General features: G+C 40.6%; 8 protein-coding genes across 10 annotated transcripts; 4 read left to right on the top strand and 4 right to left on the bottom strand.

Moving 5' to 3' along the window:
- Nucleotides 1–457: 457 nt before the first annotated feature.
- On the top strand, nt 458–3,831 carry LOC130696929 (uncharacterized). Its single transcript, XM_057520065.2, has 6 exons — nt 458–648; nt 731–820; nt 920–1,028; nt 1,294–1,774; nt 2,365–2,933; nt 3,474–3,831. The coding sequence occupies exons 4-6, from the start codon at nt 1,336–1,338 to the stop codon at nt 3,798–3,800; spliced, it is 1,335 nt and encodes a 444-aa protein (XP_057376048.1). The 5' UTR covers nt 458–648; nt 731–820; nt 920–1,028; nt 1,294–1,335; the 3' UTR covers nt 3,801–3,831.
- Nucleotides 3,832–5,504: 1,673 nt separating this feature from the next.
- Nucleotides 5,505–7,649, bottom strand: LOC130696927 (E3 ubiquitin-protein ligase sina-like). Of its 2 annotated transcripts, none has more exons than XM_059495271.1 (3): nt 7,374–7,511; nt 6,548–7,302; nt 5,505–6,467 (listed from the first exon to the last, which is right to left on the bottom strand). In XM_059495271.1, exons 2-3 carry the CDS (start codon nt 7,187–7,189, stop codon nt 5,757–5,759), a joined length of 1,353 nt encoding a protein of 450 aa, XP_059351254.1. In that variant the 5' UTR covers nt 7,190–7,302; nt 7,374–7,511; the 3' UTR covers nt 5,505–5,756. The 2 variants fall into 2 exon arrangements, with proteins under 2 accessions (XP_059351254.1, XP_057376046.1); XM_057520063.2 differs by having other exon boundaries at nt 5,509–6,467; nt 7,464–7,649.
- Nucleotides 7,650–7,699: 50 nt separating this feature from the next.
- On the top strand, nt 7,700–8,887 carry LOC130696947 (serine/threonine/tyrosine-interacting protein B-like). The gene is made up of 5 exons (XM_057520088.1): nt 7,700–8,004; nt 8,095–8,192; nt 8,271–8,459; nt 8,533–8,585; nt 8,643–8,887. Exons 1-5 carry the CDS (start codon nt 7,873–7,875, stop codon nt 8,786–8,788), a joined length of 618 nt encoding a protein of 205 aa, XP_057376071.1. The 5' UTR covers nt 7,700–7,872; the 3' UTR covers nt 8,789–8,887.
- On the bottom strand, nt 8,877–10,613 carry LOC130696958 (mitochondrial import inner membrane translocase subunit TIM50-C-like). Its single transcript, XM_057520099.2, has 6 exons — nt 9,967–10,613; nt 9,787–9,906; nt 9,591–9,698; nt 9,265–9,520; nt 9,093–9,196; nt 8,877–9,030 (listed from the first exon to the last, which is right to left on the bottom strand). The coding sequence occupies exons 1-6, from the start codon at nt 10,549–10,551 to the stop codon at nt 8,941–8,943; spliced, it is 1,263 nt and encodes a 420-aa protein (XP_057376082.1). The 5' UTR covers nt 10,552–10,613; the 3' UTR covers nt 8,877–8,940.
- An 872-nt stretch (nt 10,614–11,485) lies between these two features.
- Nucleotides 11,486–14,072, bottom strand: LOC130695871 (trypsin-1-like). Its single transcript, XM_057518937.2, has 10 exons — nt 13,973–14,072; nt 13,784–13,912; nt 13,130–13,356; nt 12,654–12,968; nt 12,488–12,576; nt 12,283–12,412; nt 12,077–12,221; nt 11,867–11,997; nt 11,696–11,777; nt 11,486–11,630 (listed from the first exon to the last, which is right to left on the bottom strand). The coding sequence occupies exons 2-10, from the start codon at nt 13,881–13,883 to the stop codon at nt 11,548–11,550; spliced, it is 1,302 nt and encodes a 433-aa protein (XP_057374920.1). The 5' UTR covers nt 13,884–13,912; nt 13,973–14,072; the 3' UTR covers nt 11,486–11,547.
- A 745-nt stretch (nt 14,073–14,817) lies between these two features.
- LOC130696913 (transient receptor potential cation channel trpm-like) lies at nt 14,818–20,581 on the top strand. Its single transcript, XM_057520048.2, has 10 exons — nt 14,818–15,041; nt 15,098–15,282; nt 15,434–15,910; nt 15,973–16,236; nt 16,301–17,228; nt 17,305–18,549; nt 18,622–19,181; nt 19,246–19,856; nt 19,916–20,269; nt 20,352–20,581. The coding sequence occupies exons 2-10, from the start codon at nt 15,276–15,278 to the stop codon at nt 20,511–20,513; spliced, it is 4,608 nt and encodes a 1,535-aa protein (XP_057376031.1). The 5' UTR covers nt 14,818–15,041; nt 15,098–15,275; the 3' UTR covers nt 20,514–20,581.
- A 588-nt stretch (nt 20,582–21,169) lies between these two features.
- Nucleotides 21,170–25,441, top strand: LOC130696934 (oplophorus-luciferin 2-monooxygenase non-catalytic subunit-like). The gene is made up of 7 exons (XM_057520070.2): nt 21,170–21,186; nt 23,232–23,340; nt 23,430–23,559; nt 23,617–23,999; nt 24,077–24,974; nt 25,046–25,174; nt 25,252–25,441. The coding sequence occupies exons 4-7, from the start codon at nt 23,967–23,969 to the stop codon at nt 25,389–25,391; spliced, it is 1,200 nt and encodes a 399-aa protein (XP_057376053.1). The 5' UTR covers nt 21,170–21,186; nt 23,232–23,340; nt 23,430–23,559; nt 23,617–23,966; the 3' UTR covers nt 25,392–25,441.
- Nucleotides 21,428–22,735, bottom strand: LOC130696944 (choline-phosphate cytidylyltransferase A-like). Of its 2 annotated transcripts, XM_057520086.2 has the most exons (6): nt 22,599–22,735; nt 22,348–22,464; nt 22,076–22,227; nt 21,913–22,018; nt 21,722–21,837; nt 21,428–21,638 (listed from the first exon to the last, which is right to left on the bottom strand). In XM_057520086.2, exons 1-6 carry the CDS (start codon nt 22,699–22,701, stop codon nt 21,465–21,467), a joined length of 768 nt encoding a protein of 255 aa, XP_057376069.1. In that variant the 5' UTR covers nt 22,702–22,735; the 3' UTR covers nt 21,428–21,464. The 2 variants fall into 2 exon arrangements, with proteins under 2 accessions (XP_057376069.1, XP_059351265.1); XM_059495282.1 differs by having other exon boundaries at nt 21,722–22,018.
- Nucleotides 25,442–25,691: the final 250 nt, after the last annotated feature.

The raw sequence follows: 25,691 nt of genomic DNA on the forward strand, positions 1-25,691 counted from the left end.
TATTTTACCATCAAAGCATTTCATCAGTATTGTGGAATAGTCTTTTTCAGATTGTTTTTGGTTTGTCTGTGTTATTTTCTAGGTCTATATGTTATTGATTCCCATATGGTCTGCTGTAACTCATGTTTAGTACACCAGTAAGGCATTAACCGTTTATCTGGGTTTGAACAAATGGAAACACAAGTTGCAAATAATGTTTAAAAACTGATCCTTTTAGATAGATTTGGATGTCAAACAACTATTATTCCCAATTTTCGATATGTTCCTTGTATCGCTTCTATCTCCTAGTTTTGTTTTATTGCTCGGAGAAAAGTGATTCGTTGTTGCTCGGTTTTTTGTTTTGCTTCCTCTGGGTATCTGTTACATTTCCCTTTTTGATTTATTTGACTTTTTGATTTTGCTAGGTTATATAACAATCCCTTCTCCGCTGTTGCCATAATATACTGCGGAGCATGCTGGCAGCGTTTTAATAAAAGGAACCAATTCCACAAGCATTTTAGGGCCCGTACCCGCGTAGAATGTCTGCGAGGGTTGTTGCCATGACGACATGGCTCGGCAAGGTGTATCATCAAACAAGTACACAAGAGTAAACCAAACCAGTGTATGTGCCTTGAATGCTAAACCATCACTTCAGCATGACAAAATAATGTAAGTAGATTGATTGTTAATTAAATTAAAATCTCACGTGCCATTTGGTGTCAACTTAATCAGAATTTGGCCGGATTTTCAGTGAGCAGCACCTTTATAGTTTTCATCCGATTATCACCTGACTTTCCATCCCCCGCCCTACAGTGGCTGATGTACCGGCGTTGATGTGAAGGTATAAATCGTTTTCGTTATCCATGAGAAAATTAGACCATCCTAACGGCAGTGAGCCTTCATTTTCCAGCTTCTTATTTTTCCCTTTTTTCTTTTCTAGCCTCATAAGAAGCTTAGATTCTTATTGCATCGTTGCTACAGTGTCGCTACACGCCGATCTTCTTCCATCTATTCAACATCAATCGTGCTGACGTCACACATTTCAAATAGTAAGAGAATCGACTTTTCCAGGAATTTCAATTTGCTATCATGCAGCTTTTTTCTTTCTTTTCATCTTTACGGGTTTTGCGTTGGCATCAGTCGTTGCTGCTCGTGTCAAACGCGATCTGTTAAAAATGACTTCATCTTTTTCTTTCTGAAAAATATAAATCGATTCGTTAACGGTATAAAATAAGTGATCCCTTTTTTTACGTTTTGCTGCATCATACAACAACTGAAATCGATCCCCGCTTTTTTTTGTCTGTTGTTATATAGGATATCCCTGGAAACTTAACCTTGTAATAAAACCAATCAACCATGTCGCCGACCGTGCCGACAACGACGGACCCGTCCAATTCCTGGATTCGTCTCGGCTCGTCTTCACTTCCGTCTTCAACTGCTGGCTCCGTGTCGAATCTGATTCGGGCCGACCAATCAACCAGACAACATTGCGAAGATGATGGCGTGCAAGGCAACAGAATTGCCGATGCATACGGTAGACCTCTGGACATGTGCAACGAAAATGGAGGAGAACATAACGGAAATTGTTGGTTATTGACGCACCAGAGTGTGTCATCAGTATCGCTAAATGGAAGTTGGCCTCGTCGGGATGATCACGAGCCAATGACTATGGAGACGGCCGAGTTTTGGATTCATCAACTCCATTCCGTCTTGCACGAAACTAGCTCCAATCTCAATCTCATTGTTGCCTTTCATCATCGTCAAATGCAGAAACGGCAAAGTCAACTATCTTCGGGTAAGTTCCGCCCCCGTTTTTTTTCCTTTTGAAAGATGTAACTTACCCTTAAACTAAGAGTTTTCAGGTAAAAGATTTTTATGAAATCCCCACGAGCCGGGGAAATAAAATTCAGAGCTAACCCAATCAAAATTTTAAACAGTCGCACAGACTGTGTAATGGGATCGTTAATGCTACCTTGACATTTTCCGCTTTAGCGATCTATACTTTTATGTACGCAACGAATATTTATAAGAAATGGGCTTTGCCAAATCAAATACATCAAAACTGAGCGGGTAAAAAAAAAAGGGGGGGGGGGGAATAGTTTGACTATTGAACGGTGGCAAAAAGATGAGATGCAGTCAATAACTTTCCGCTCAAGCCGCTCGAACATCAACCCGTCCAGCCTTATCGTTCCACATGGACGCCTCTTTCATTTCGGTTTGGGAGATTGAGTGTCAATGACATGACCTGTGTTGATTATTTTCCAAGGCGGATAATACCACGGAAACTGTGCAGTGAGATCAAACGATTTTCCCCCATTTTCTATCAACTATTTCTATTTATGTCTTGTTATTACCAAAGAAATTAAAATGTCGCATTATTTACAGATTTATATGCAAAGCCAGCAGAGACGATAATGAAATCCAAGTCTGTGGCAGTTCAGACAAACAGCGAAACGGACAATGAGAAGCAAATGGACTCTGCTAAAGAATCGAAATTGAGTTATCATCAGAAATCAGTTGCCACACCGCGTCTTTATTGTCATTCAGATTGCTCAATTATCGCCGCATCACCAGCCGTTCCATCAAAGCCAAAAGTATCAACCGTATCGCTGGATGGATGCCGTTTCCGTGGTAACAGCTGTTGCTCAGCGTCTTCCCACTGCTGCCGAACTTGTAAAACGCCTAACAGGCAAAAAATGCCACCACCTCATCGTGACGAGTCCAAGAGCAATCACGATCGTCAGTGGGAAAAGAATATCAACACATCCATTTTGCTGTTGAACGATGCCTGGCAATTGGCTGGATTGCACACTCGTCAGCGAATGTCCATCCTCAGTCGCCATTATAGGATTCTTTATCGACACTATCGGAGGCTACGCAAACGCCATCGCCATTTGCGTCGATCTATGCGCCGCACGTCTCAACAAACTCGTTACATTCAACACCAACTTCAGGTAAAATTTTACATTTTTGCCCTAGTTCTATAGATTTCGTTATTCCCAATTGAACACGATGTCGGGGCTATGCACTGTGTCTGGAACAAGAGGCTGATGGGAAAGTAAACAAAAGCCGCTTTTTGCTTTAATGTTATTTTTCTGAGGGATCTCGAATGCTTCTCTTGTATTTCGCCCCCTTTTTTTTTTAGGAGAATAGATCTTTTGTCCGTAAAAGCAAACTGGGGATTTTCTTTTCTTTCCCCCTTTCCTTTTTTGGCTGCAGAAGCGTTCAGAGTTTTTTGCGCAACTTTGCTCTCCATATTCATTCTTTGTGTAGGCTGCTAGAATTTCTTTTGTTTTGCAAAGACTTCATGCTGTTGGCGATTGCGTTGAAACTTAAACGTTTGTAGCCAATGTCTTGTTTATTCAGCACAAAGACAGGGTCAATACCAACTTTGTCCATTGAAGACTACAGGATAAACAAGCAGCTAAAATCCTTGTTTGTTTATGCGACGCTGTACTTAAACATTACGTTTTATTGATGGCGAGCGATCATAGATTCTATTGGAATCAATCGTGAAGCAAGTGGACGATGTTGCCATTGACTGGGTTGACCGTCTGAAAGGATTGGTCGAAGACACTACAGCCGATGGATCTTCATCGGATTATTCATATTCACCGTGCGACCTCACGTCACGATCGTCGTTAGCAGGAAGGGGATCAGAGCGACTGAAATCATCGCCTTTGTCAGCGCCAACATGCAATTCATTCAGCCTTTATCGATGGTACTCTTCGTTGTCTCTGAAACTCAGCTGGATTCAGACGTCGCATAGGAACGTCATCGAAAAAATCCTCTTATTCCAGCGTATCTCTCAAGATGTTTGATGTCTTGTACGGATGTGTATTGCTGATTCGCAATGAAAAAAGAACTACCGGCCAGCTCTTTTGTCCAGCACTTGCTACAAAGTTCAGTGCTTTGACACCGGCATACATCTTCTTCAATCCGTGTGTATACAAAAGATCTTTATTATTCCTTTTATACTCCATGTTTTATTCATGTACATGTACTCTTTTGCATATTGCCACACCGTCGCCTATTTCCGATTATTAGAAATCGCGTTGGTGATGGAACTGAATTTTGAAATGCCAATTTATTTCTACGTCGTTATTCCGATGTTTTAGAGCTTTGTTGATATCCTCGATCCGTCGTTCACGTATCTTTTTCCAAGTCTTTAATCATTCTTTCTTTGAAACGGCTTTAATTAGGAAATGATTCCTAGCAACCTCATATGTACGTTTAATGATTCAAACTTTGTAAGCTGATGTGTTCACATTTTTGCTTAAGGACTTTTTCGCCGAGTTGCTATGCATAATGCAAAAGAAAAAATCAGGAAAGTTTCAGCTCTAAAACATCAAGAAAATTCAAGAAAATTGAATTATAACATGAGGCAGCCTTTGTGGGTGGGTTTTGGTAACAAGTGAAGTTTTAAAATCTATTCTACATGTATGTTGTATTAACTATGTTCTAGCCAAACAAAGATGGAGATAAGATGCTACCGTTTATGTAACCCATACCCACAGCCTTACATGATCATAGCTGCCAGCCATCAATCTCATTTATGTGAACAAAATCAAATATTTGTCGCAGAAGTAGTAGTGGTGAGTAGTAAGTTGGAGGGAGTGTCAACTTTTTGTTTAGATTAGTTAATGTTATGCACAAGTCTCTAATCCCAAACGTAGTTTGTTTCATGCAAAGTACGTACTAGATTCATTCAACTTTGATGTACAGTTCTAATATTTAACTTGTGCCAAGCCAACAGGAAAGAAGACATATTCAGATGGATTATAGAAAAATGTTAGTTGGGCCTTTTGTAGTTTTCCGTTTCTTTTGTTTTGCTGCCTCTCACGTCCCACCGATGATTCCCTCTGAATAATGAACGTCTAATTTGCTGTGCGAGATTCTGTTCGTCTGTTCTAATTTATTTGGCAGGGAAACGAATCTGCAGTATCGATCCAGACGGCCCTAAACACTAAATTCTCAGATGTATTCCGTCTTCATTGTAAACGCAACTGAAGAAGCCGAATAACAAGAAGAAGAGACACGCCAAAGAAACGGGGGAAGTAACATAACAAAAAGCAAAACATCGTCATTCTTTTCTTCACTTCTTCTTCTGCCCCGCCTCCCCCTCCCCCCCAAGCTTTTGGAGTATGCACTTGAATCGACTTGCATCGTTGTTTAATGATGGCGATGCGGCCCACAGCGATATCGGTTGATGTCTGATCGGTGAAACAAGTAAAAAATAGGCGAACTGCGACGTCTTTGGTTTGATAACTCTTTTCAAGTTGATGACTACATCTACTAACATTTTTCAATTTTCTTTCAACTTTATTTAGCCATCTCTTTTTTTTTCGTTTTCTTTTAGGGTTTCTTGTCGACTTCATTGTCGGTCCCCTTCTGTAGTTCCTTAAGCCTTGCACATTCGATTACGTTTATTTTTGTACTTTTTACGCTTCATTGAAAGTAGGAAATTGCACAAGAAGGCAACAACAAAGTCGAGACACTGTTAGAATTTCATTCGTAATTTATTCCACTTGTTCCATTTTTTACACAAAGCACCGTCTTGCTTAAAGCGGACGCCGATAAGAAACGCGTAAAGCCTTTGTATTTGAGATTACACAGAAGAGACGACGCCAACGCAAAGGACGAAGAAAAAAGTTTAGCAGCAAACAACTTAGAGTGCTTTCACTACAAATTCAATAAATACCCACCTGTAAGACGAGCAAAAAACGGAAAAGAAAAATATGCGACATCTCTATGTGTTTTTTTTTTTTTGGTTTACTCTAGTTGTCCTGGAAAGTGTGGCTGGACGTGTCTAATTGTTGCAATTCGACGTGCAAACGCAATTTGCTCCCTCGGTCGCGAGTGAAATGCTCCAACTTGTCGCCTCGGATACTAAAACAATCTTCAGAGTGGCAGAGCTGACTCGTCCGGGTCGATTCGGCGTGTGTTTGCCGAGTGTAGGAAGCACGTCGGCCCAGTGAACCGTTTACCGTCACAGTGTAAGTGAAATCCGATTCGGAACGGCCTGCGACGTCATCAGATCGACCTCTACTACCCACCAAGTAGGCAGACACGTAAAACATCGAGTTGGGTATATGCTGGAAAACGTTGAGACGAAAAATGCGGCCGAAACATGAAAGGGCCCAATCGGTGTAGAAAAGGGTGGGCGAGTTGAGTTCCACGTCGATCTCCTGGCGACTTCCTTCCAGGAAACGGAGCGAATGGGTCGAGCGCAAGTGCGGCACCATCTCCTGCTGAAAACCCGTCCATGAACACGTGCGGAAGAGGCAGTTGTAATGACGAAACGGGCAAGTCGATTCGTGGGCGTTTTTACCAGACAATAAAATCGCTACTGGACATCCCAGTCCAGCGTTCCGGCAAGGATATTTCAGCAATTCAGCCATCCGTTCTACGGCAAAGTTCCTCATTTCCGACATCCGGTCCCGACACGTGGGGCATTGATTTAACTGGCTCTTGCATTTCCCGCAGACCTGCAGTCCCGAACAACGTCCGTGTTACATAAAAATGTGACCGACATGTATAAAAAGTATTTGATTTAAAGTTTCTTTACCAGGTGGCCCCGACGACATTGATGGATTGGTGGGGAGATCGGTTCCAAACAGACGGGACATTCGATTAAGCTCAAGAGCCGGGCGTGAAACTCGTCCAATTCGTTGTTAATTTCTCGTTCTGCAGGTGCGGTAGTAGCAGCGACAGTGGCAACAGATGAGGTGGTGGCAGCAACAGTCGCCGAAGATGAGGTAGTGGCACCAACAGTAGTAGCAGACGAGGAAGCAGCTCCGACAGTAGCACTAGATGTTATGACTTCTATGGAAGATTCTGGTGATTCCCTTGGTCTGTTGCCATGTGAGAAATCATGCAGCTTTGGTGATCCAAACAGATTTATTGTGCCATCTTCATCAGAAAACAATCCCAATTCCTGTCTGTTTTCGTAATCCATGGTTGATCTTGGGGGTGGACGAACTCTAAACTGCTGAATGCTGGTAGATGCCCGGAAGGAAACAGAAGACCTTTCATTGCTTGTGTCTGAATGTCCAGTTGGTGTCATTCCACTTCTGAGACTTGGCTGGTAACCACTACTGCTACTGCTGCTATTGCCATTGCTGCTGCTGGCACTGGCATGACTAGTACCATTACCTCCAGCTGGACCTTCAACTCTCTCAATTGAGTCAACAGGATCAAGCAGAATCATGGACTGCCTTGAACTGGTGGTAAGCTTCTGTTGCAGACTGCAGGAACAAACCAGATTAGGAAAATCACAATGTGTGCAGTTGGGACCCCCGTAACCAAACAGCCTTCTATAAACTGTAAGAAAGAAATATAATAATATATTTTTTTAGGCTGGATCGTTTTAACGAAAATGATTAACCCCTTACATGAAGGCTGTAGAAATGCTACAAAAATATGGGCATAAAAGGAAATAATTTTCTGAAGTCAGTTATTAAATATAATTTCGCAAAACTCACTATCTATGGGGCTGTCGGAATCTGACGAACTGTCACTGTCGGAATCTTCGGCCGGAGGACAAATTCGTTTCCAGCGGCCAGGGCTGAAATTATCTGAATAGCGTTTCATCTTTGAACGACAAAACGAAATAAACAAAGCTTTAAATTTGCATAAAATGCTCCTGACGACAACAGAAAATTTTGGATGTAGGATGGGCACGAAAAAAAAGTCGTTGAGTCGTCTGCTGACGTAATCGATTCATTGAAAATAAAGTATCGCTTGGGGAAACAACAAAACATTACCTGTCGTTTGGTTTTCAAAAATATATATCAGAGGCTCTGAACTCCTCTAATGTTTATATTATTTATTTTTAGTTCATTTCTCGGCCAAAAAAGCATTTCGGTGGAAATTTAGACAAACTGCCCTGGAATGCTGCCGACTTCATCGATAACCACTGATTTTCCGGAGGCTAATGAGTGGACATATTCGATGCGAAGAGAAATGCAAGAAATAGTGAAAGGATTATTTCTTGGGCCCTATTCAGTTGCAGTTCGATCAAAAGTAGGACTTTTTAAAATATACAATTCCCTATCATGAAAATAATCCCTCTGGCTGATGGATACAGTGTAATGTACTCGTTTTCTTTTTTAGGAAAACTATTTAGAAGCTCATGGAATAACTCACATAATTTGTGTTCGACAAGAAATTGAATCACACATAATCAAAACACATTTTGTCAACAAATTTCAGTAAATGCAATTACTTCCCCCCCCCCCCCCCAATGAAACACTCATTGAAGTACCCATTCTGTTCCGTTTAACTTAAAGGTACCTGGTTGTCAACATTAGAGATTCAGTCACAGAAAACATAATTCAGCACTTCCAAAAGGTGAAAAACTTTCTGGACAGTTGTTTTTCTGCAGGTGGCAAAGCCCTTGTTCATGGAAATGCTGGGATATCTCGAAGCGCTGCAGTTGTCTTGGGCTTCCTGATGCAAAAATACTGTCTTGGTTACAAGTAATTTACAATTCATTAAAGTGTATGAAGTTTCCATATTTTCTCATGCAAACCTAACTGTATGAACTTCCAGTGAGGCCTTTACTTTGGTGCAACAGAGAAGGTTCTGCATCAACCCTAATGAAGGTACGTCTTGGTATATTTTGCCTCAGTTCACCCAAGTAATTCTGATACCTCTAATAGGATTTGTTCAACAACTCAGAGAATATGAACCCATTTACAAAGCAAACTGGAGTGTATCAACAAATGGTCAGTGCTCATCGAGGGAGCAAAGCACATGGAAACGGAAGCGAGACAGCATCGAAAATGACGATGCTATGGATGAGTGAATTAATTCACATGAAAATGAGAAGTTCTCTTATGCCGCAAAATTATTTCCCTTGGTGGCTGTGCCCTCAGTGGAATAAAAACGAGTCATTTTTCACAAACTTTACATCCGCAATTTATTCGAAATGTGAAACTAGAGAAAACATTTCTCGTATCAAAAACGCCTCCCAAAGAGCCCGCGCGCAAGAGACGTGGGCGGTAGAGTTTTCTCTTGGTTCATTCGTTCCACGAGTTCTTGTTGTTCCTGCTCAATAAAAAAAAATTTCAATCAAAAACTTTAGTATTGGTTCATAGGTTGATCCTCACTTGAAGTTTCCTTTGATTTTCCCGGAAGGCTTCGATGGGATCGTCGAACTGGTTATAAAAATCCAGTACTTCCCGCACGTCCTGCACCTCAGACGTAGCGATCGCTGTTGATGATACAGAAAATCTCGGTAAAATGAAAAACCATATAACTTAAGTACTCAATAGAAATTACTTTTCAAAAGAAGAGCGAGGTCGATAAGAGTCCGATCGTCATCGTTACCCTTCCATTCTTTGATCTTGAGCGCGTTACGGGGATGCGATTTAACTGACTGAGTGTTCCAATCGAGGACAATCACTTTTGATAAATCACGATTGATGCAATCAAGATCCTTAACATGATGACCGTCAACGTAGCGGGTAGCGTCACGGAAGAGCCGATACATGATATAACCGTTAGGATCCAGAGCGTCTAATATGGGATAGGCCGTCTATAGTGCAAGCATGTATGAAATAGTTGAGTGTTTTGTAAACAAAAGATCTAACTTTAATATTACTTACAAAGGCTTGTTCAGCTGTGTAGATTACTACCTCAAATGTAGGGGGACCTACTTGAGCCAAGAAGAAATCTATTCCAGGTCTCTTCTTGAATCTCCAACCAGTTTGATACTGAAAGGAAAAAACAAAAACAAAAAAAAAGGAAGTGAATGAATATATAATAATCAATTTAGTTGATGGGGCACAACTATTGAATTACTGTCCAATCTGGGTGTACTAAGACACCAGTCATTTCAAGGATTAAAGTGTAGGGAGGTTGATAGTATGGCTCTTTCAGAGGATCAGGTAACAATTTATCCCTAGAAGGATCCCGAATCATCTGAAAGTAAAAGCTAGGTTAGGACAACATATGTTACTTCATTTCACAGAAAATACTTACTTTACTGTAGTTCATCATGGCATTCCAAGATCTGAGGATGTACTGCAGAGCGAGAGGTTTCGAGCTAAATTGGTCTTCTATCACATTGCCCTCCTCATCTTTCTCTGGAGCACCCCAAGTGCCAACAATGTATCCAGTTAGGCCACTCATTGTGACACCAAAGAAAATAAGTGTATATTTCATGTTCCGCCAGCTAGATTCTGCCTCCTTCTTTCTTTTAGCTTCCTCTTCTTCATCACTATTGTTTTGCTGACTGGATGAGGAAGACTGTTTTTGTCCTTCTGATGACTGACTTTCATCTTGCTTCTTGAAAACTTCTCCAGCAATTCCCAAACCTTGAATTGAACCTAATATTGGACTAGTAGTTGGCTTGCTTGTGGTCTCTTCCGTTTTTTCTACTTTTTGACTGTAAAACCTAAGGTGTAAAAGTCTGGTGGCCGGGAGAACATTGCTGATTTGTTTTGGTTTACACAGTACATTATTAGGAGCTGCCACTACTATTCTGTGAAATTGTCTACAAGGCCAATTTGAACAACTGATTGGGGATAATTTTAACAAACTCGTGACACATCTGGAGGCCGCCATCTTTCTTGATCGGTATTAAACAAATATTACTGCAACACAACAGCAGTTGTCAGATTGTTTTTTCTTTATTTGCTGGGAAATATTTTTCAAACGAGATCTACGAGAAGTCTATCATTTGGAGGATGTTTTTGGAAGGAAAGCAAAATGTTGTTTTTCTATTATAGAACTATGTTCAATTTTGCTCAACAGGCATTGTGATCAAAAGCTCATGATGTTTATGGATCTGTGTACTGTCGTTACTGTGTATGCTTGCAGGGGAGAGGAAGGGTGAGAAAAAAAAGCATACCTATATAAGCGAGGACTGTCCTCATGGGTCTCAGTTGATATCGGTCCAGTGCATTGAAAGTGAAAGAATGACCAATCTACCACGTGCTTAACTGGTATGGGTTCTCTTATTGCAATTCACTATCTAAGTACAATTTTTCTGTTGTTGTTTACTATTGGTTATTGTTTAGTTTGTTTCGCTGTTTCCAATCAGAGGTGCATGCATTCGTTCTCTCGTTTGTGAAACACCTAGTCAGGTTCTGGTGGAAATTTTGCTTCTACATGGCTTTTTCTATTGTTTAACTATTTTGAAATGGCTACCAATGCTTTGGTCATATCCCTGACACAAATTGTCGGAAAAATGTAACGTGTACGTTGAAGTGAAACGTAACTCGTTTAAATACATTTTGCACGCTGTGGCAACAATTTTTTGATGAGGGGATAAGATTAGAATTCAAAATGGCGTTTTGTACTGTCCAACTAATATGCGAAACTATCGGTTACTTTTCTTTTAGGGGTGGGGTGTTATACTGTGGTAAACAAATGAAGGATAATGAAACACTTTCAGGTTATGGGTGTATATTTCCTTATTCAACATTTTGTTTCATCTAGTTTTTGTACTCGCCAAAAACCTTGAAATTTGAACTGAATACAATGGATTTGGCTTCATCGTTAGCAAGCGGTATAAAATAATCGTTTGTTTTCTGAATATTTTTGACAGAGTTTCAGTGATTAGACTCCTGCATATTGTTTAATCCAAGGTCTGAACGACGTCACCCTGGTATAAACACCAGGGAATTTCGCTAAGGCACACCCTTTGAAACATAATTCTTCTGTTAAATGTTATCTTTTAAACATTAAACGCTATTTTAATTGTTACCTATTCCAAAACTAACAATGCCGGTCTGTGTCCAAGGACTATCGGGCGATGTTCGGACCAACAGTGGCCCACCACTGTCACCCTAAATTAAAAAGGTCGAATGAATCGTATGTTACTATTTTTCCCATTTTTTGCCAAATCACGCATGTATTAGATAAAAACTAATCATACCTGGCAACTGTCAGTTCTTGGAGCAGAGGCGCAAAGCATACTGTTGAATAATCTCGGATAACTTTCTTTGCATTTTACGTTGTTAAGAACTTTAACAGTTGCTTGCTGTAGAACATCCGGCAAAGTACCACCTGGATTAATTCGTATTTTTTTTTTCTAGGTTTTATATACAGAATCTTCAAAAGTGGTCGATTTGCTACCACAAAATACCTGATTTCGTTGTTCCCCATCCGATGATTGCCGCATCTTTATTGACGAACTGATCGTTTAAACCTACCGATGGTAAACATATTGGTGAAACGTCTTTCGAATAAGTCACGGGAGACTCGAGGGTTAAAATGGCGATGTCGTTGCGCTGGTATGAAAAGGTAAAATTAAAACCGAATTCTTCAATGCAATTTAGTTTAACGATTTACATTAGTGTTGGAGTCCCATCCTCTGTGAATTGTTATCTGTCCGACCGATTTCGTTTCTTGGGCATCGCTTGGATTCAGCTTATGCATGCCGAGGTCCACGGTCAATTGTTTCATTTCTGTCGATGACACTCTGTGGGGATTGATTGCGGATAAATAAGTATTAAGATTATAGGAGTTACTCTTTAATTATTAATGTTGGCCTTACTTGTCGACGCAATGAGCGGCTGTCAAGATTTTATCAGCAGCAATCAGAGATCCCCCACAAAAGAATCGACCGTTTAATCTCAGTGATACCTTGAAAATCATTGGATTTAAATTAATTTTTTTAATTCAATTAGCATTCAGTATAGCTTGTTAATTGGTGAACTTACAATGCTAGGCCAAGAATTTTTCTCAGCTGCAGTTCCCCCTACTATGCGCTGCTCGTCATAGCTCAGCATTTTTGTCGGTCCAGCACCGCATTGAACGGTTTCTTTGGAATCAAGCACACTGTTACCTGAATCCGTAGTTGTCGTTTTAATATTGTTCGATGTGTTTTGAAACCATAAGTGATAATTTGATGGTCCGTTATTGGGTTGCCCGGTATACGGATTAACAGGAACAGCCAGCGTAGATCCGGAAATCTTCTTGTTATCCTCATCATTGCCATCGTTGACGAATGGAGTCGTGCAACAAACTCCGTATACCTGTGCCAGATATAGAATTTTCAGAATGATCATGTACTGTTTCGCTAGGTGCAGAAGGTTATTGCAATGTGTTATTATATGTTAGGTCAACGACAAGCGATTACTTAACCGTGAGTCAATTAAAAAAAAAAAACCGGCAGGTGCTTGACAACTGATATTACCTGTCTGCCTTCTTCTCCGGAGTAGACGCACGTGTCACGCGAGATAATCGTCCAGGTTTCCAGCTGATTTAATTGGTGCCATTTCGTTGTTGGATAGCAAGTGCGAATTGATTTGCAAGAGCCGAGATGCCCACTCCTCGTAAAGCACGATCCATCTTTCACCCCTAAGGTGTTGCTGGCTAAAGTAGCTGACTGATACGGGTCATTGATTCTAATGACATCATCGGCTAAATTTAATTAAAAATTAAGTCAGTTTATTATCTTAGATATTTTAATCTTTCTTTGTCGTTTCTTTTAGAGTCGATGCCCTTGGATTCTGTTTGAGTCCATCACTTGTACAAATGCCATTGGACCGCCTGACCTTCGGTAAACCGAGTAAACGTTGAATTTGCAGGTAAGCAGGAGCAATTGTAATGTTAAAAAAGCACGGATGAATAGCTTTGTACTTTCAAGGTCCAACCGTGTCTTAATCTTGTTCGGTTCATGTGTATGTTTTTCTTATCTCGTTTTAGTTCTTTCAATGTCAAAAAACCGGAATATCAAGTTCACAAGAGCCACCGCCATGGCGTGGGTTGTTTTAATTACCGGGGATATATTCCCCTATTCTAACTAATTTAAAAGAAATTAAACTTAAGAATTGTGGTTAGAAATCACCTTCGATAATGATGGCGTCTCTTGTTTGATAGGTTAGACCTTTTGCCGGATGGAAGGATGACAGAACAATGACTACAAAGAACAATATGACTGATGCCATTTGTCAAACGGTGAAAATTGCGCAATAGGCTGGAATACCGATATAAGATTGGTAATAAAATCAAATTTTAAAGCAAAGATAACTTGTACCTGAAGTAAACCACTAAATTTATTTTCAGCTCTTTAATCTGAAACTGAAGAACGTGTCGACTTTGAAGGTAAATCGCAGTAAGCTATTTTCAGGTTGCACCTAACGACTCCAAGTCGCTTCTGACTGAATTGGCCTGTCGGTTTACCTTTATGTTTAATTTAGTTTTTGACCATGAAAAGTAACCGGTTCATGTTTGCGCGATTGTCAAAGCTGAAAAAACTGGATGCAATTTCTTGAGCGGTCGTTGACTTGTTGGAATAACAGCTCCAGGTAATAGACTCCAAAGTAACAAATTCGGAGAATTAGTAAGTAACGGTTCTCATAAGGCAATTTATAATCTAAAATAATGCAATCTTTTTCGCATTTTGACTGCACATAGTCTTTTTGGTTTTCCAAGATTAAAAAAAAAAATCATCACTGACGCGTTCTGCTAATGCCCGTGTTGTTGCCGACTTACTGTCGATCACGGGCGGTGCAATCAAGGCAATGTGTTCAGTTATTTGCTGGATAGTCGGTTGACATAAACCAAACACCGCCTTATGGTTTGTCACCTTTGTATCGGATGTGGAAGCAGCCCGTGATGGGAGAATTTCAAAGATTTAAAGAAATTATGGTAAAAATGGAAGGTACGACGATTAATTTGTAAATTCAGCAAACTATTTTGCTTCAGGTTATTGCCAAATCTTCGGTAATGTGTATTGTAGGCTTAAAATTAATCACCTTAATGCCTGGTAAGAACCAGTTTTCCTGTTGACAAAATGTCTACGTCTAGATACCCTTGGATACAATGCACTTGTTTTATCTTTATTTCAATGATGTAATATTTCTTATTGTATATTTGTAGAGTTCTTATGGGTTGGGACACGCCTCATAAATGTATCGGATTATTCGTGCCCAGCGATGATGAGATAAGGACCAGACAAATGCGCAAATGCGGCCTGTATATTTGTTGATAACATGCGATTCGACAATTATCAACAACGTATTTACTGCCGCTATCGCGTGAAGGTATTATAACGTAGCTGCTTGGCATCGAACCGGGTTGCTATTTTCCTAACTCACAATGAGGTTAGTATTGTTCTTCGACGTTACTTAAAACAGTTGACTGATTGAATATTCTCTAGCGGAAAATTAGCTGTAAATAAAACCACATCACGTGCGTGCAGCAGCGTCGGTTTTCTTTATGGTTCGACTACCATAGGAATCGCATAACAGTGGATAGGCCTTCAGTGCTGATTAAATGCTCGTGGAAGAGTTTCACATAAATCAGATGTTCTTTGACGGATTTGGACTCTGTTAATCATGATCCGTAAGTTATAATTAATTACTTGGGTTTTATATACAGTATTTCGTTTAGTTTTTTTTTTTTTTTTCAATCATTTATTTCAGCACTATAAAACATCTATAGTTGGTTCTAAATTATTTTGTTATTTTCGTATATCTACCTGTTTCGGAAAAAGGAAACGGGATAGCAGTGACGGCTGAAAGTGGCGTTATGTTTGCCATCCAACCAGAACACCCTGGGTGGATAGACTCTACATTTTGCAAACGGGAATGTTCTCGCTATGTTTGCACCTACGAAAAAGAATCACCGTGCATTTGCGGTCGGACGTTTTCATACCACAAGACCCACGGTATCCAAGGTGATGGCGAAGGAGAAGAAACTTGGTCTCCTAGTCATAATACGGTCACTAGCCCTACTGACGCGTATGGGACCATCGATTTCTTGGGAGGTCCGCATCCAAATAAAGCCCAGTTTATCCGGTTAGGCTTTGATTCCCGACCCGACCTTATCTTTCAGCTGTTGATTCGCCAGTGGGGACTTGAAATACCCAAACTAGTTATTTCCGTCCACGGTGGCAAGGCAAATTTTGAACTCAATTCACGCGTGAAGCTCGTTTTTGGTGAAGGGCTTCTTAGAGCAGCAAAAACAACTGGTAAAATATGTTTTTTAAAACTGAAAACCACAATTTTCTAATGTTCTTTGCATAATTAACAGGTGCATGGATTTTGACTGGTGGAACTAATACTGGAGTTACTCGTCATGTTGGCGACGCTTTAATATCTGAACGCTCTCCTCGTCTACGCGGTGGTCGTGCTGTGAGTATCGGCATCGCTCCTTGGGGTGTAGTAGAGAACCGTGCATCCTTGATCGGGAGAAAGAAGGATGCCGCCTATCAATCAATCGACCATCCTCGTTCCAAATTCGCTGCCCTCAACAATCGACACGCTTACTTCTTGTTGAGTGACGACGGAACTGTTGGTCAGCTCCCAATTCATTGATTATTTATTTCCAACTATTATAATTTTTAAATCTATTCTAATAGGCCGGTATGGAGCGGAAATTGCGCTGCGTAGGAATCTGGAAAAATACATTTTCAGACAACGACTCCCAGCTCGCGCTACTTGTTCCATTCCTGTGGTCTGTTTGGTCGTAGAGGGTGGAATGGATACCATCAGGACAGTTTTGGAATACGTGACGGATTCACCGCCCGTTCCTGTGGTTGTAGTGGAAGGATCGGGCCGAGCAGCTGATTTAATAGCTTTCGCGCATAAATGTGCAATGGAGACAGAGGACGATGTGGCTGTACAAGCAATGCGAGCACAGCTGATGGCAGCCATTTTGCAAGCGTTCGATGTTAACCAGCAAAAAGCGAGCAAGTTGCTTTATGAGATCTTTCAATGCGTAGAAAATAAGGATCTCATTACTATATTCCGGCCCTCGGAGAACACGACCACTTCTCCCAATGAACTGGACAACGCTATACTCTGTGCCCTTTTTCGCGCTCATTACTTATCCGCATCCGAACAACTTTGCTTAGCGCTGGCCTGGAATCGAGTTGACATTGCTCGCTCTGAAATTTTTGTTTACGGTCAAGAATGGCCGGAAGGAATCCTCAAAGAAACCATGATGGAAGCTTTGGTTAAGAACCGCGTGGATTTTGTCAAACTGCTGTTGGAAATGGGTGTACAAATGAGCACATTTTTCACCATTCCTCGGCTGGAAGAGCTTTACAATTCTAAACAAGGGCCGGCCAATACCTTGAGATACATTGTCCGTGACGTCCGACCACACATGTCCCGGAACTACTCCTTCACGCTTATCGATATCGGCCTGGTGGTCAACAAACTAATGGGAGGCGCTTATCGATGTTCCTATACTCGCCGGAAATTCCGCCACATTTACAATGAACTGATGGGCAAATCCAAGGAACAGTTAGTGGCAAGTGACAGTGCTCTTAGAGGTGAATTTGGGTAAGAAAATTCATCAGAAGTTCAAAAAATTATGCAATATACTTGCTTTACATTTCACATTTAATTGCGAATTCAGACATGGAGAGGCCAGCCAAAGCTTCGAAGACTTGCAATATCACGTACAACCGTCGTACAATTTGTTCAATCAGCCGTTCAATGAACTGCTAGTTTGGTCTGTATTGACGAAACGCCAATCTATGGCTAAACTCATGTGGCACCATGGGGAGGAGGCACTAGCTAAGGCGCTGGTGGCTAGCAAACTCTATCGCGCCATGGCAAGTGAAGCGGCTGACGACGATTTAGAAGTAGAAATCTACGACGAGTTACGCAGTTACGCAGCCGAATTCGATCGTGAGGCATTGGAATTGCTGGACTATTGCTACCGTCAAGACGATGGTCTTGCACAGCAATTACTGACCTGTGAATTGTCCAACTGGTCTCGTCAAACTTGCCTGAGGTTAGCATTTGCATGCCGTCATCGCGAACTGCTGGCCCATCCGTGTGCTCAGCTCATCCTGGGAGACTTGTGGCTTGGTGGATTGCGGACCCGACACTCAACAAATCTGAAAATTGTACTGGCCATCATCTGTCCAGCATTCATTTTACGTTTGGAGTTTAAATCGAAAAAGGAGCTCTTACTAATGCCACAAACGGAAACGGAGCACATGATCGACCTGAAAGATGGAGATGAACACCCACCAACTAAAAAAATGCGAGGCTGTTCATTGTGCTCAGCGTCTTCGACCGCTTCCGTCCGAAAGGAACATGTCAAACCTGATAATTGGAAATGCGACACTGCCAATTTTCTTGAGGTTAGAAGCTCTTCGCATGGAACGCGATGCCATGTCTGCGACGCTGGATTGGACACCAACGGTATTCAAGATATTCACAATAACCAGGCTGACATCCACCATGGACTGGAATGTACTGTAATAGACCACCATCATCCGTTGTCGTTCCATCGAAAGTTGTTTGAGTTTTATTCTGCGCCCATCACGAAATTTTGGACATGGACGATGGCATACTTTTTCTTCCTAGCCATTTACACGTACACGCTACTGATCCGAACGCCACCTAGGCCGGAATGGAACGAATGCTACGTTATTATCTACATTTCCAGCTTTGGAATGGAAAAAGTTAGGCAAATATTGGCTAGCGAGCCTGTCAATCTCAATCGGAAATTGGCCGTATGGGCCTCAAGTGCCTGGAATTGCTGCGATGCTTTTTTCATTGTTGAATTCTTTGTTGGCCTTATTCTTCGCCAGCAAGAAAACACATTGGAACATGGCCGAGTCCTCTATTGTCTGAATATTGTTTTTTGGTTTGTTGCTTTATTAATTACGATACTTTCATCATAAAAATCTAAATAATTATTCGTTTGTTTCGAATGCAGGTACATACGAATCTTGTTGATCTTGCGAGTGTCCAGGTTCCTTGGGCCATTTGTGACGATGATCGGATGGATGCTTAAGCGGATGGTTTATTACGTTACTTTAATGTTGGTGGTGTTAATGTCGTACGGCGTCTTTCGCCAGTCAGTGCTTTTTCCCCACGAAGAATTTTCCTGGTTTCTGGTACGCGATATCTTTTTCAAACCATATTTCATGATTTATGGTGAATTATTCGCCGACGATATTAACCCTCCTTGTGGCAACGGAACCAAACCTGATGGATCCTTCGATCCTGAAATGCCGCCTTGCGAAACTGGTCGTTGGCTCAATCCTCTCCTTATGACAGCTTATCTTTTAATGATCAACATCTTGTTGCTCAATTTGCTCATCGCCGTCTTCAATTCGATTTTCTTGAAAAGCAATGTCAATTCGCACAAAATTTGGAAGTTCAATCGATTTGCTGTCGTCATGGACTACGACCAAAAACCAACTCTACCTCCGCCGTTTATCATTTTCAGCCATTTCGTTCTCTTCGCCGAATGGATTCAAAGACGATTTGCAGGTTTATAGAATAAAACAATTTGAAAATATGATAAACTAATTTTCATACAAAAACAAATTGCTAGGCGTGAAAGAATCTTACGATTGCGGATTGAAGCTTTTTCTCGACAAGGATGACCTTGAACGGCTGTATGATTTTGAAGAGGAATCCATGGAAGGGCTGGTTCGCGAACGAGAAGCAAAGCAAAATCAGACCACAGACGAACGTATCCGGATGCTTGGGCAACGAATGGAGAATATCAGCTCGAAAATGGACGATTCCTATCAACCGGATAATGGGGTTGTCCTTCTGGATTCGCTTGAATCGCGTCTTAATCTGCTGGAGAAAGCAATGGAACGGACGACTGACAGATGCATTGCCCTTCACGACTGCGTCATATCGCAAGAATCATTTTCCCAACCATCGAGTAAGCAAGCTGCGTCTATGACACTCTCGGAAGCCACTACTTTGCTGGCAAGTGCCCTAGATGGCGAAACCTGGACTTCTACTCCTATCCTCTCAGATTCATCATCAAGCACATCAGAAGATGAGCAGGATTATGGTAGAGCTAATGAAAGTGAAAAAGGACGTGAAGCTTATCGCCAAGAGCCTAACAGCGCAGACGAGCCAATTCGCCCGCGGGTTCGAAATAAGTTCGAACGTCGGTCTACTAGTTCTTGTCCAACAAGAAAAAAGGTAATGTTACTAGAAATACAAGTTAAACGCAAATTCCAGAAGGAAATAATTTTTTTTAGGTGGTTCTGAAACGCCAGCTAACGGAAATACAAAGCGATGATAGCGCTGCTGTTCAAGAGTTTGCTACATCGGGCATTGCAGTACTCAACAACCGTTTTCCATTTCCAAATGATGTCTCTACTTTGCAGAATGGACAATCAGAAAGTATGCGAAAACCATCACCTCTGTTCCGAGCTGTTAGTCGAATTAGTAACAACGGAGGGGAGAAATATGGCCGGTCGTTTTTGACGGCGAAAGTGGTAGCAGAAACCCAACGTCTTAGAGAAATGGAAGGAGACGTCTACCACTTGATGGGAGGCGTCATCCGGCAGAGGCGTCATATGGAATCGGAAAATTATGAACCCTCTCTTGAGGTAAAGTACCATATTATTCCTTGAATTCGTTACAGAATTTTCCATTGGTTTTTTTTTAATTTTTTCATCACTAACTACTCAGGAAATGGCTGGAATACATATTCATTGCGGCGCTGTTGACATGGCTGATGAAGATGAGACGATAATATTGAGAAAGAATGTCGAAAGCTTGGCCATAAATATAGAAGATTCTCGGGTAGTGCCAGAAGATGCTACGAAATCAGCGGACGTTTTTAATGAATAAAATCGGTATTTTGCAACATCCGTGAGCTAATAAATGTGGATACAACGTGTTCGATTTGAACACTCGCTTTTTGTTTAATTTAATCATACTACAAGAGGTAGCTGTGCGAGGGATTAACAATTTTCGAATTAATAGATGGTGGTTTACCTAAATTAAAAATCGTTTACTCAAAACTTTAAGGCGAAAGCAAACAATCGAATCTGTTATAGCTTCAACAATTTTCCAAGAAAGATTTCAGGCAATTTGAGAACGCATTCAAACTAGCAGACTAATGCACGCCTAGTGCTTACGAAAACCAAACGAAATGTTTAATTGTCAGAAATGAGTAAGAAAGTCGTACAATATTTTTTTATTTATTTCTTTTTTTCAATTTTAGGTGAGAGTTGTGTGTCAAAAGGAAACAAATTGTTTTAAACAAATCTTCTATATTTGTTAATGTCATCGTTTTTAGTTCTTCATTTTTCCTCTTGTGGCGCTACTGGGTATGTTTTGAAATGACACTTTAAAGTATCAGCATGCTCGTTTATTCACGAATGGTGATCGAAGAACAACAGGTTGTGAATCCGTGTGTTGTACATAACGTTTTTGGTCGTCAGAGTTACAAATGAATTTCTACCAATATCCGAACAATATATCTGAGATATTCTGCTTCATCGACAACTAAATCAATAAGGTACTGTGAAACAATCTTCTGACTTTATTTTTCCAAGAACCAAAATTTATGTTTGCACAAATCGACGGAATAGTTCTAACCCGTTATACACGAGTCAAGCTTCGCTTTAGGTTTATTAAGCTAAAGAAATTGTAATTGCCACCCAGTTGTGTGCAGATATGATTTATCCTTGAGTCATTTTTTAACTAAAAGAACCACATTGTATTGCAAGCTCTCAGGAAGTTAAAAACAAAAAAAAAACAATAAAGAAAAACAACCAATACAATTGAGGTATTGGTTTAGGGCTTGTTCTCTTCTTCAGGTACTTTACTTTCAAGAGGGTTCGGTGTTTCCAAATGATAGGTGACAAAATTGCCAACGAAATCCTTTGACTTCTTTTTCCAGTACTCAAGGCATTCATTCCATTTTTCTTTAACTTTTTCCAGTTCATCTTCTACTAGATACTTTGTTTGCTGAAGTGAAAAAAAAGAAAAAGGTTAAGAATGATGGTATTTTGATACTGGCAAAAGTATTCCAAGTTGAATCAAATTGATACATCAATCAAGTTAAGGTTGAGCTGTTCTGCTGAGTATCCACGTGCCAAATTTCGCCTTGCGTAAACGTCGTAATCTTTTACAATACGCGCCACTATATCAGAAGTTGAGACAGTATCTAGGAGAAGAATAGGCTGTGATTTATTTATTCCATAGTTTACTGTTGATCTAAGCCGTTTACTCTGGAACTGACCTGTGCGTTGGGTAGCAACAAACATGCCTTTTGTTTTTATGTGCGCGTAAATGTCGTCATTACTGCTCGCTGCGTATGGGGCATCATCATGAGCAACGAAGTCGATCTATAAGTAAAACGAGAGATTAACAGTTTTTCGGCAAAGATATAGCTAGGTCATAACCTTGTGTCTGTCCAAAAACTCGTCATCCAACGTCCAAGGAGCGTCAGGAACAACTTCATCCACATGACGGCAATGCCTGACCACTTCATAGCGCTCGTTTTCATCCATAACTGTCCGACCTTTATTCTCTTTGGTCTTTTTGTCGCTACACACTTTAAAAATATTTTGAAATAATAAGGTATGTACCATCAGGCTGAAGCAGATATAGAATCTCAAGGGAGGGAATAAATGGTGGGTCAGGTATGATACAGGTAAAACGTGTGATTTCATACCTCCGACTATGAGGTAGACGTTCGGAAATTGATATTTGGCTTGCATTAGTTGTCTTGCATGTCCAAGGTGAAACAGGTCATATATCCCATCTGTGTACACTCGTATAGGTCGGGGGGCTGTGTTACGGGGGAAATATTGACAATGTACAATTAGCAATAATGCATAGCGATGACCATTTAAATCAAGTAGTAGCAAAAAAGGCGATGAGTTTTAAAATCTTCAATTGATCCGAAGATCAAATCTAGTTTACCTGTACCATTGATAGCCATTTCCTTGGATATTTTAATTGAATAGTCACAGAATTTCAATATTTCCAATGCCTGTTCATCTTCACTAAAAGGTGCTAGTTTCATCTAATTGAAATAATGTTGAATAATGTAAGAATAAAAACTTACGAGCCGAAAAACCCAGTGGGGCGTTTGCAACATATTTACCTGTCGTTCGCTTGTCATTAACGTGGAAATTAACAAAAAAACTGTTAAAGATAAGTTGTAACCAGAAACTAAAATGTCTTGAATGCTAATGCTGTGTACTGTGGAACAGTCGTTATGCTCGAAACAACACACTACTAAACTTGCGCTACCAATTGCCAACAGCAAGAATGGAGTTGTAAAGGCCGTTGACAAATAAGATAAGACTGGTCGTTTCTTGAACGTTTATTTTCGTTTTGGCTGCATCGGTGCTAGCGCTCGAAAAGGAAAACGAAGACGGAACGAGTAGAGGGTTGCATTAAGATTTGGATTTAATTGTTCATCGATTAATAGTTCATTAGTATTGTCACTATCCGAAACGTTAGCATAGTTTTACTGTATGATCACCTTTATTGCAACTGCACGTTATATTTTCATCGTCCAGTGCTAATGTGTGTCTCTGTTTGCATTAGGCCTTGTTGGATCACCTACTTGTTTATGTTTTTGCCAATCAAGTCAAATGGAGTTGAATTGGCTGTAAGCAGCAGGGAAATATACCTTCAATCTTACAAACTTTCGAAGGTAAGCTCTTTCGATTTTTCTCATTGGTCATCGTTGTGTATAGAATTTTTAAAAATATTTCCTGAAAGGAATTAACCTTTGTTTTGTAGCAAAAGCGCATCGTGACAATTTTCCTGACGATGCCAGACGGAATTTTAATAAAGTCGTTGTTCAAAGGATGTTGATGGCTATGAAGATCATGGTATGCTGCAAAACTCTTACAGAAATTCAGATATAATGGTAAATGGTTTTAATATTTTGAAGTATCGTATGTTGAATAAATTCTCCGTACTTTAGGTGCAGACCACAGTGAAATAATCCGGCCAGCTTGTAGCCAAACGGCTATAACATTTGAAGTTTATTTGCTGTTAGAAAAGTAATTTTTTACTTATAAATTTGGCTGGCATAACCTATGCCCTAGCACAGCATCGCTCCGGTAGGATTTTTAATGCACTTCTCACGTTACAAGGGTTACGTATAATCTAGAGATGTAGCATCCCAGTATCGTTCAGATAATAGGTGGACTGTTGGAACCAACTGTCTTACGTAATCTGATATAATGTTCAGATAAAAATGCTTTTGTTGCTTTGTGCACAAAAGCTTATTGCTCTTCTTCATTGTCATTTACTGAGACATACAGCAACACCATGCCATGCAAACACATCGGCAGCATTTTTGCGGTAACTATTTAATATATCACACGTTTCTTTTAGCTAAACATATAATTTATATTTGTTTTTTATTTAATATCATACAGTTAGTGGTAGGAATATTGGTCCTGGCTGTCAACCCGTCTGTGGCAGACAATGACCAAATATCTGTCATGGTTGACGGCGATATGAGCCGCGCAAGTTGTCCAGAAGATTATACTCCATGTAGTTGCACAGTGGACGTAGGAGGAGGTCTCAAAGTCGTATGCACCGAGGTGCCCGTTCAAGACGTTGTCGATGTATTTAACCGAACGTCTGCACAAGACATCGAAACGTTCGGAATGCAATGGTCAAGGAGTCCGCTGGAGTCTGTCATAATTCCGGCCGATCTTCTAGGTGCTTCTCGCGCAAAACTCATCGGAGTTTACTGCCCAAGCAAAGTGGAGCCTAGAGTTCCGCTTCGGGTGGATGACAATGCATTCCGTCTGTCGCGTGATTACGCCGACACATTCCTCACGTTCTATTGCGATTTTAGCCAACAGCCTAACTTGCAATTCTTGGCTGGATTCAATAGTCTGAGGATAGTAGAAATCGGACTCGCCACCAATCTGCAAGCCATCGGCCGTCTGCCCACGTTGCCCGCCCTTACCACACTGCATGTCATGGACAGCACTGGTTTAGTCGAATTCCCCGATCTCACCCCAGCTGTTCTGCAAACGCTCTTTTTGAACGGAAATCAACTGGGTGACACTATGGCAGCAGCTTTACTGGATTCAATCATCTTAACATCAACTATTCGCTTGTTTACATTGAGACTTAACAGCAATCTATTGACGCGAGTACCCACCGAGCAAATGAATTCTTTACCGGAACTGCGAAACCTTTATCTTGATGACAACAGCTTACCAGTACTTGAAACTGGTTCGCTCACTTTCACATTTCCAGTTACCACACTATCGCTTTCATCCGCATCGATCAATACCATCGAGCCAGGAACTTTTCAAGGTAGTTTTTAACTTTATTTTGCCGAAAGGTGATCATTGGAATTCTAAATTTTGTTTTCCTTTCGTTCACAGGCGATTTTTCGATGGCAGTGATTAATTTATCTAACAATAACTTGACCCGTTTCGAGTCGGCCGTCTTCCTTGGTATATTGGAACAGATGAACCTACCGTTCGCTGTCGGTTACATCGATATTGAATCGAGTATATACGCTTTCTAAATATTCATTTATATAGGCTAATTCAAGTTTTAAAATTTAACTTATTTTAAATTACCTTAGATTTAATGAAATGTGATTGCAGTCTAGCATGGCTAATCCGCGACAATCGATCTTTAATGCCCGCCGTCCATAATGGATTATGTGTGAATGGCATTGCTTTCGAGAACCTCGATCCGACCTATTTTGCGGATTGTCCCTAGTTTGTCATAGCTATGTAATTTTTACTTATCCCATTTTCTTCGATTAAAATTTAATTAAGCAAGCCATTTATAAAAAATGTTTTATTTCTCTCTTCATATGAAGTCCGGGATTCCAATTACACACGTAATTCTAACCGTCTTACTGAACATAATGCAGGAAGGAAACTGAAACAGAATATCTGCCATTTCAAAATACAGCATCAGCTGATTGAATGCGAAGGATGGATCCAACATGTGAGTCGACAAAATTATGTTTTTTGTTTTTTAATGATCCTGTTCAAGAGCTATAGATATGAACGG

This window comes from Daphnia carinata, chromosome 5 (genome assembly GCF_022539665.2).
Source record: "Daphnia carinata strain CSIRO-1 chromosome 5, CSIRO_AGI_Dcar_HiC_V3, whole genome shotgun sequence".
In the NCBI taxonomy this organism is placed as follows: domain Eukaryota; kingdom Metazoa; phylum Arthropoda; class Branchiopoda; order Diplostraca; family Daphniidae; genus Daphnia; species Daphnia carinata.

Excerpts from the sequence above, each read along its gene's own strand:
- LOC130696929 (XM_057520065.2), top strand. The coding sequence starts at position 1,336 with ATGTCGCCGACCGTGCCGACAACGACGGACCCGTCCAATTCCTGGATT. Across the intron at positions 1,775-2,364 it reads GCAAAGTCAACTATCTTCGG|ATTTATATGCAAAGCCAGCA; the intron begins GTAAGTTCCGCC and ends CATTATTTACAG. Across the intron at positions 2,934-3,473 it reads ACATTCAACACCAACTTCAG|ATTCTATTGGAATCAATCGT; the intron begins GTAAAATTTTAC and ends GAGCGATCATAG.
- LOC130696927 (XM_057520063.2), bottom strand. The coding sequence starts at position 7,572 with ATGAAACGCTATTCAGATAATTTCAGCCCTGGCCGCTGGAAACGAATT. Across the intron at positions 7,303-7,463 it reads TTCCGACAGCCCCATAGATA|TTTATAGAAGGCTGTTTGGT; the intron begins GTGAGTTTTGCG and ends TCTTTCTTACAG. Across the intron at positions 6,468-6,547 it reads AATGTCGTCGGGGCCACCTG|GTCTGCGGGAAATGCAAGAG; the intron begins GTAAAGAAACTT and ends TCGGGACTGCAG.
- LOC130696947 (XM_057520088.1), top strand. The coding sequence starts at position 7,873 with ATGCTGCCGACTTCATCGATAACCACTGATTTTCCGGAGGCTAATGAG. Across the intron at positions 8,005-8,094 it reads CAGTTGCAGTTCGATCAAAA|GAAAACTATTTAGAAGCTCA; the intron begins GTAGGACTTTTT and ends TTTCTTTTTTAG. Across the intron at positions 8,193-8,270 it reads CATTTTGTCAACAAATTTCA|GTACCTGGTTGTCAACATTA; the intron begins GTAAATGCAATT and ends TTTAACTTAAAG.
- LOC130696958 (XM_057520099.2), bottom strand. The coding sequence starts at position 10,551 with ATGGCGGCCTCCAGATGTGTCACGAGTTTGTTAAAATTATCCCCAATC. Across the intron at positions 9,907-9,966 it reads CCATGATGAACTACAGTAAA|ATGATTCGGGATCCTTCTAG; the intron begins GTAAGTATTTTC and ends TTTTACTTTCAG. Across the intron at positions 9,699-9,786 it reads TAGTACACCCAGATTGGACA|TATCAAACTGGTTGGAGATT; the intron begins GTAATTCAATAG and ends TTTTCCTTTCAG.
- LOC130695871 (XM_057518937.2), bottom strand. The coding sequence starts at position 13,883 with ATGGCATCAGTCATATTGTTCTTTGTAGTCATTGTTCTGTCATCCTTC. Across the intron at positions 13,357-13,783 it reads AGACGCCATCATTATCGAAG|CCGATGATGTCATTAGAATC; the intron begins GTGATTTCTAAC and ends AATTAAATTTAG. Across the intron at positions 12,413-12,487 it reads GCCGCTCATTGCGTCGACAA|AGTGTCATCGACAGAAATGA; the intron begins GTAAGGCCAACA and ends CAATCCCCACAG.
- LOC130696913 (XM_057520048.2), top strand. Across the intron at positions 17,229-17,304 it reads GCTCTTAGAGGTGAATTTGG|ACATGGAGAGGCCAGCCAAA; the intron begins GTAAGAAAATTC and ends TTGCGAATTCAG. Across the intron at positions 18,550-18,621 it reads TGTCTGAATATTGTTTTTTG|GTACATACGAATCTTGTTGA; the intron begins GTTTGTTGCTTT and ends TTTCGAATGCAG.
- LOC130696944 (XM_059495282.1), bottom strand. The coding sequence starts at position 22,701 with ATGAAACTAGCACCTTTTAGTGAAGATGAACAGGCATTGGAAATATTG. Across the intron at positions 22,019-22,075 it reads AGTTTTTGGACAGACACAAG|ATCGACTTCGTTGCTCATGA; the intron begins GTTATGACCTAG and ends TTTTACTTATAG. Across the intron at positions 21,639-21,721 it reads TCAACCTTAACTTGATTGAT|CAAACAAAGTATCTAGTAGA; the intron begins GTATCAATTTGA and ends TTTTCACTTCAG.
- LOC130696934 (XM_057520070.2), top strand. The coding sequence starts at position 23,967 with ATGCCATGCAAACACATCGGCAGCATTTTTGCG. Across the intron at positions 24,000-24,076 it reads ACATCGGCAGCATTTTTGCG|TTAGTGGTAGGAATATTGGT; the intron begins GTAACTATTTAA and ends AATATCATACAG. Across the intron at positions 24,975-25,045 it reads CGAGCCAGGAACTTTTCAAG|GCGATTTTTCGATGGCAGTG; the intron begins GTAGTTTTTAAC and ends TTTCGTTCACAG.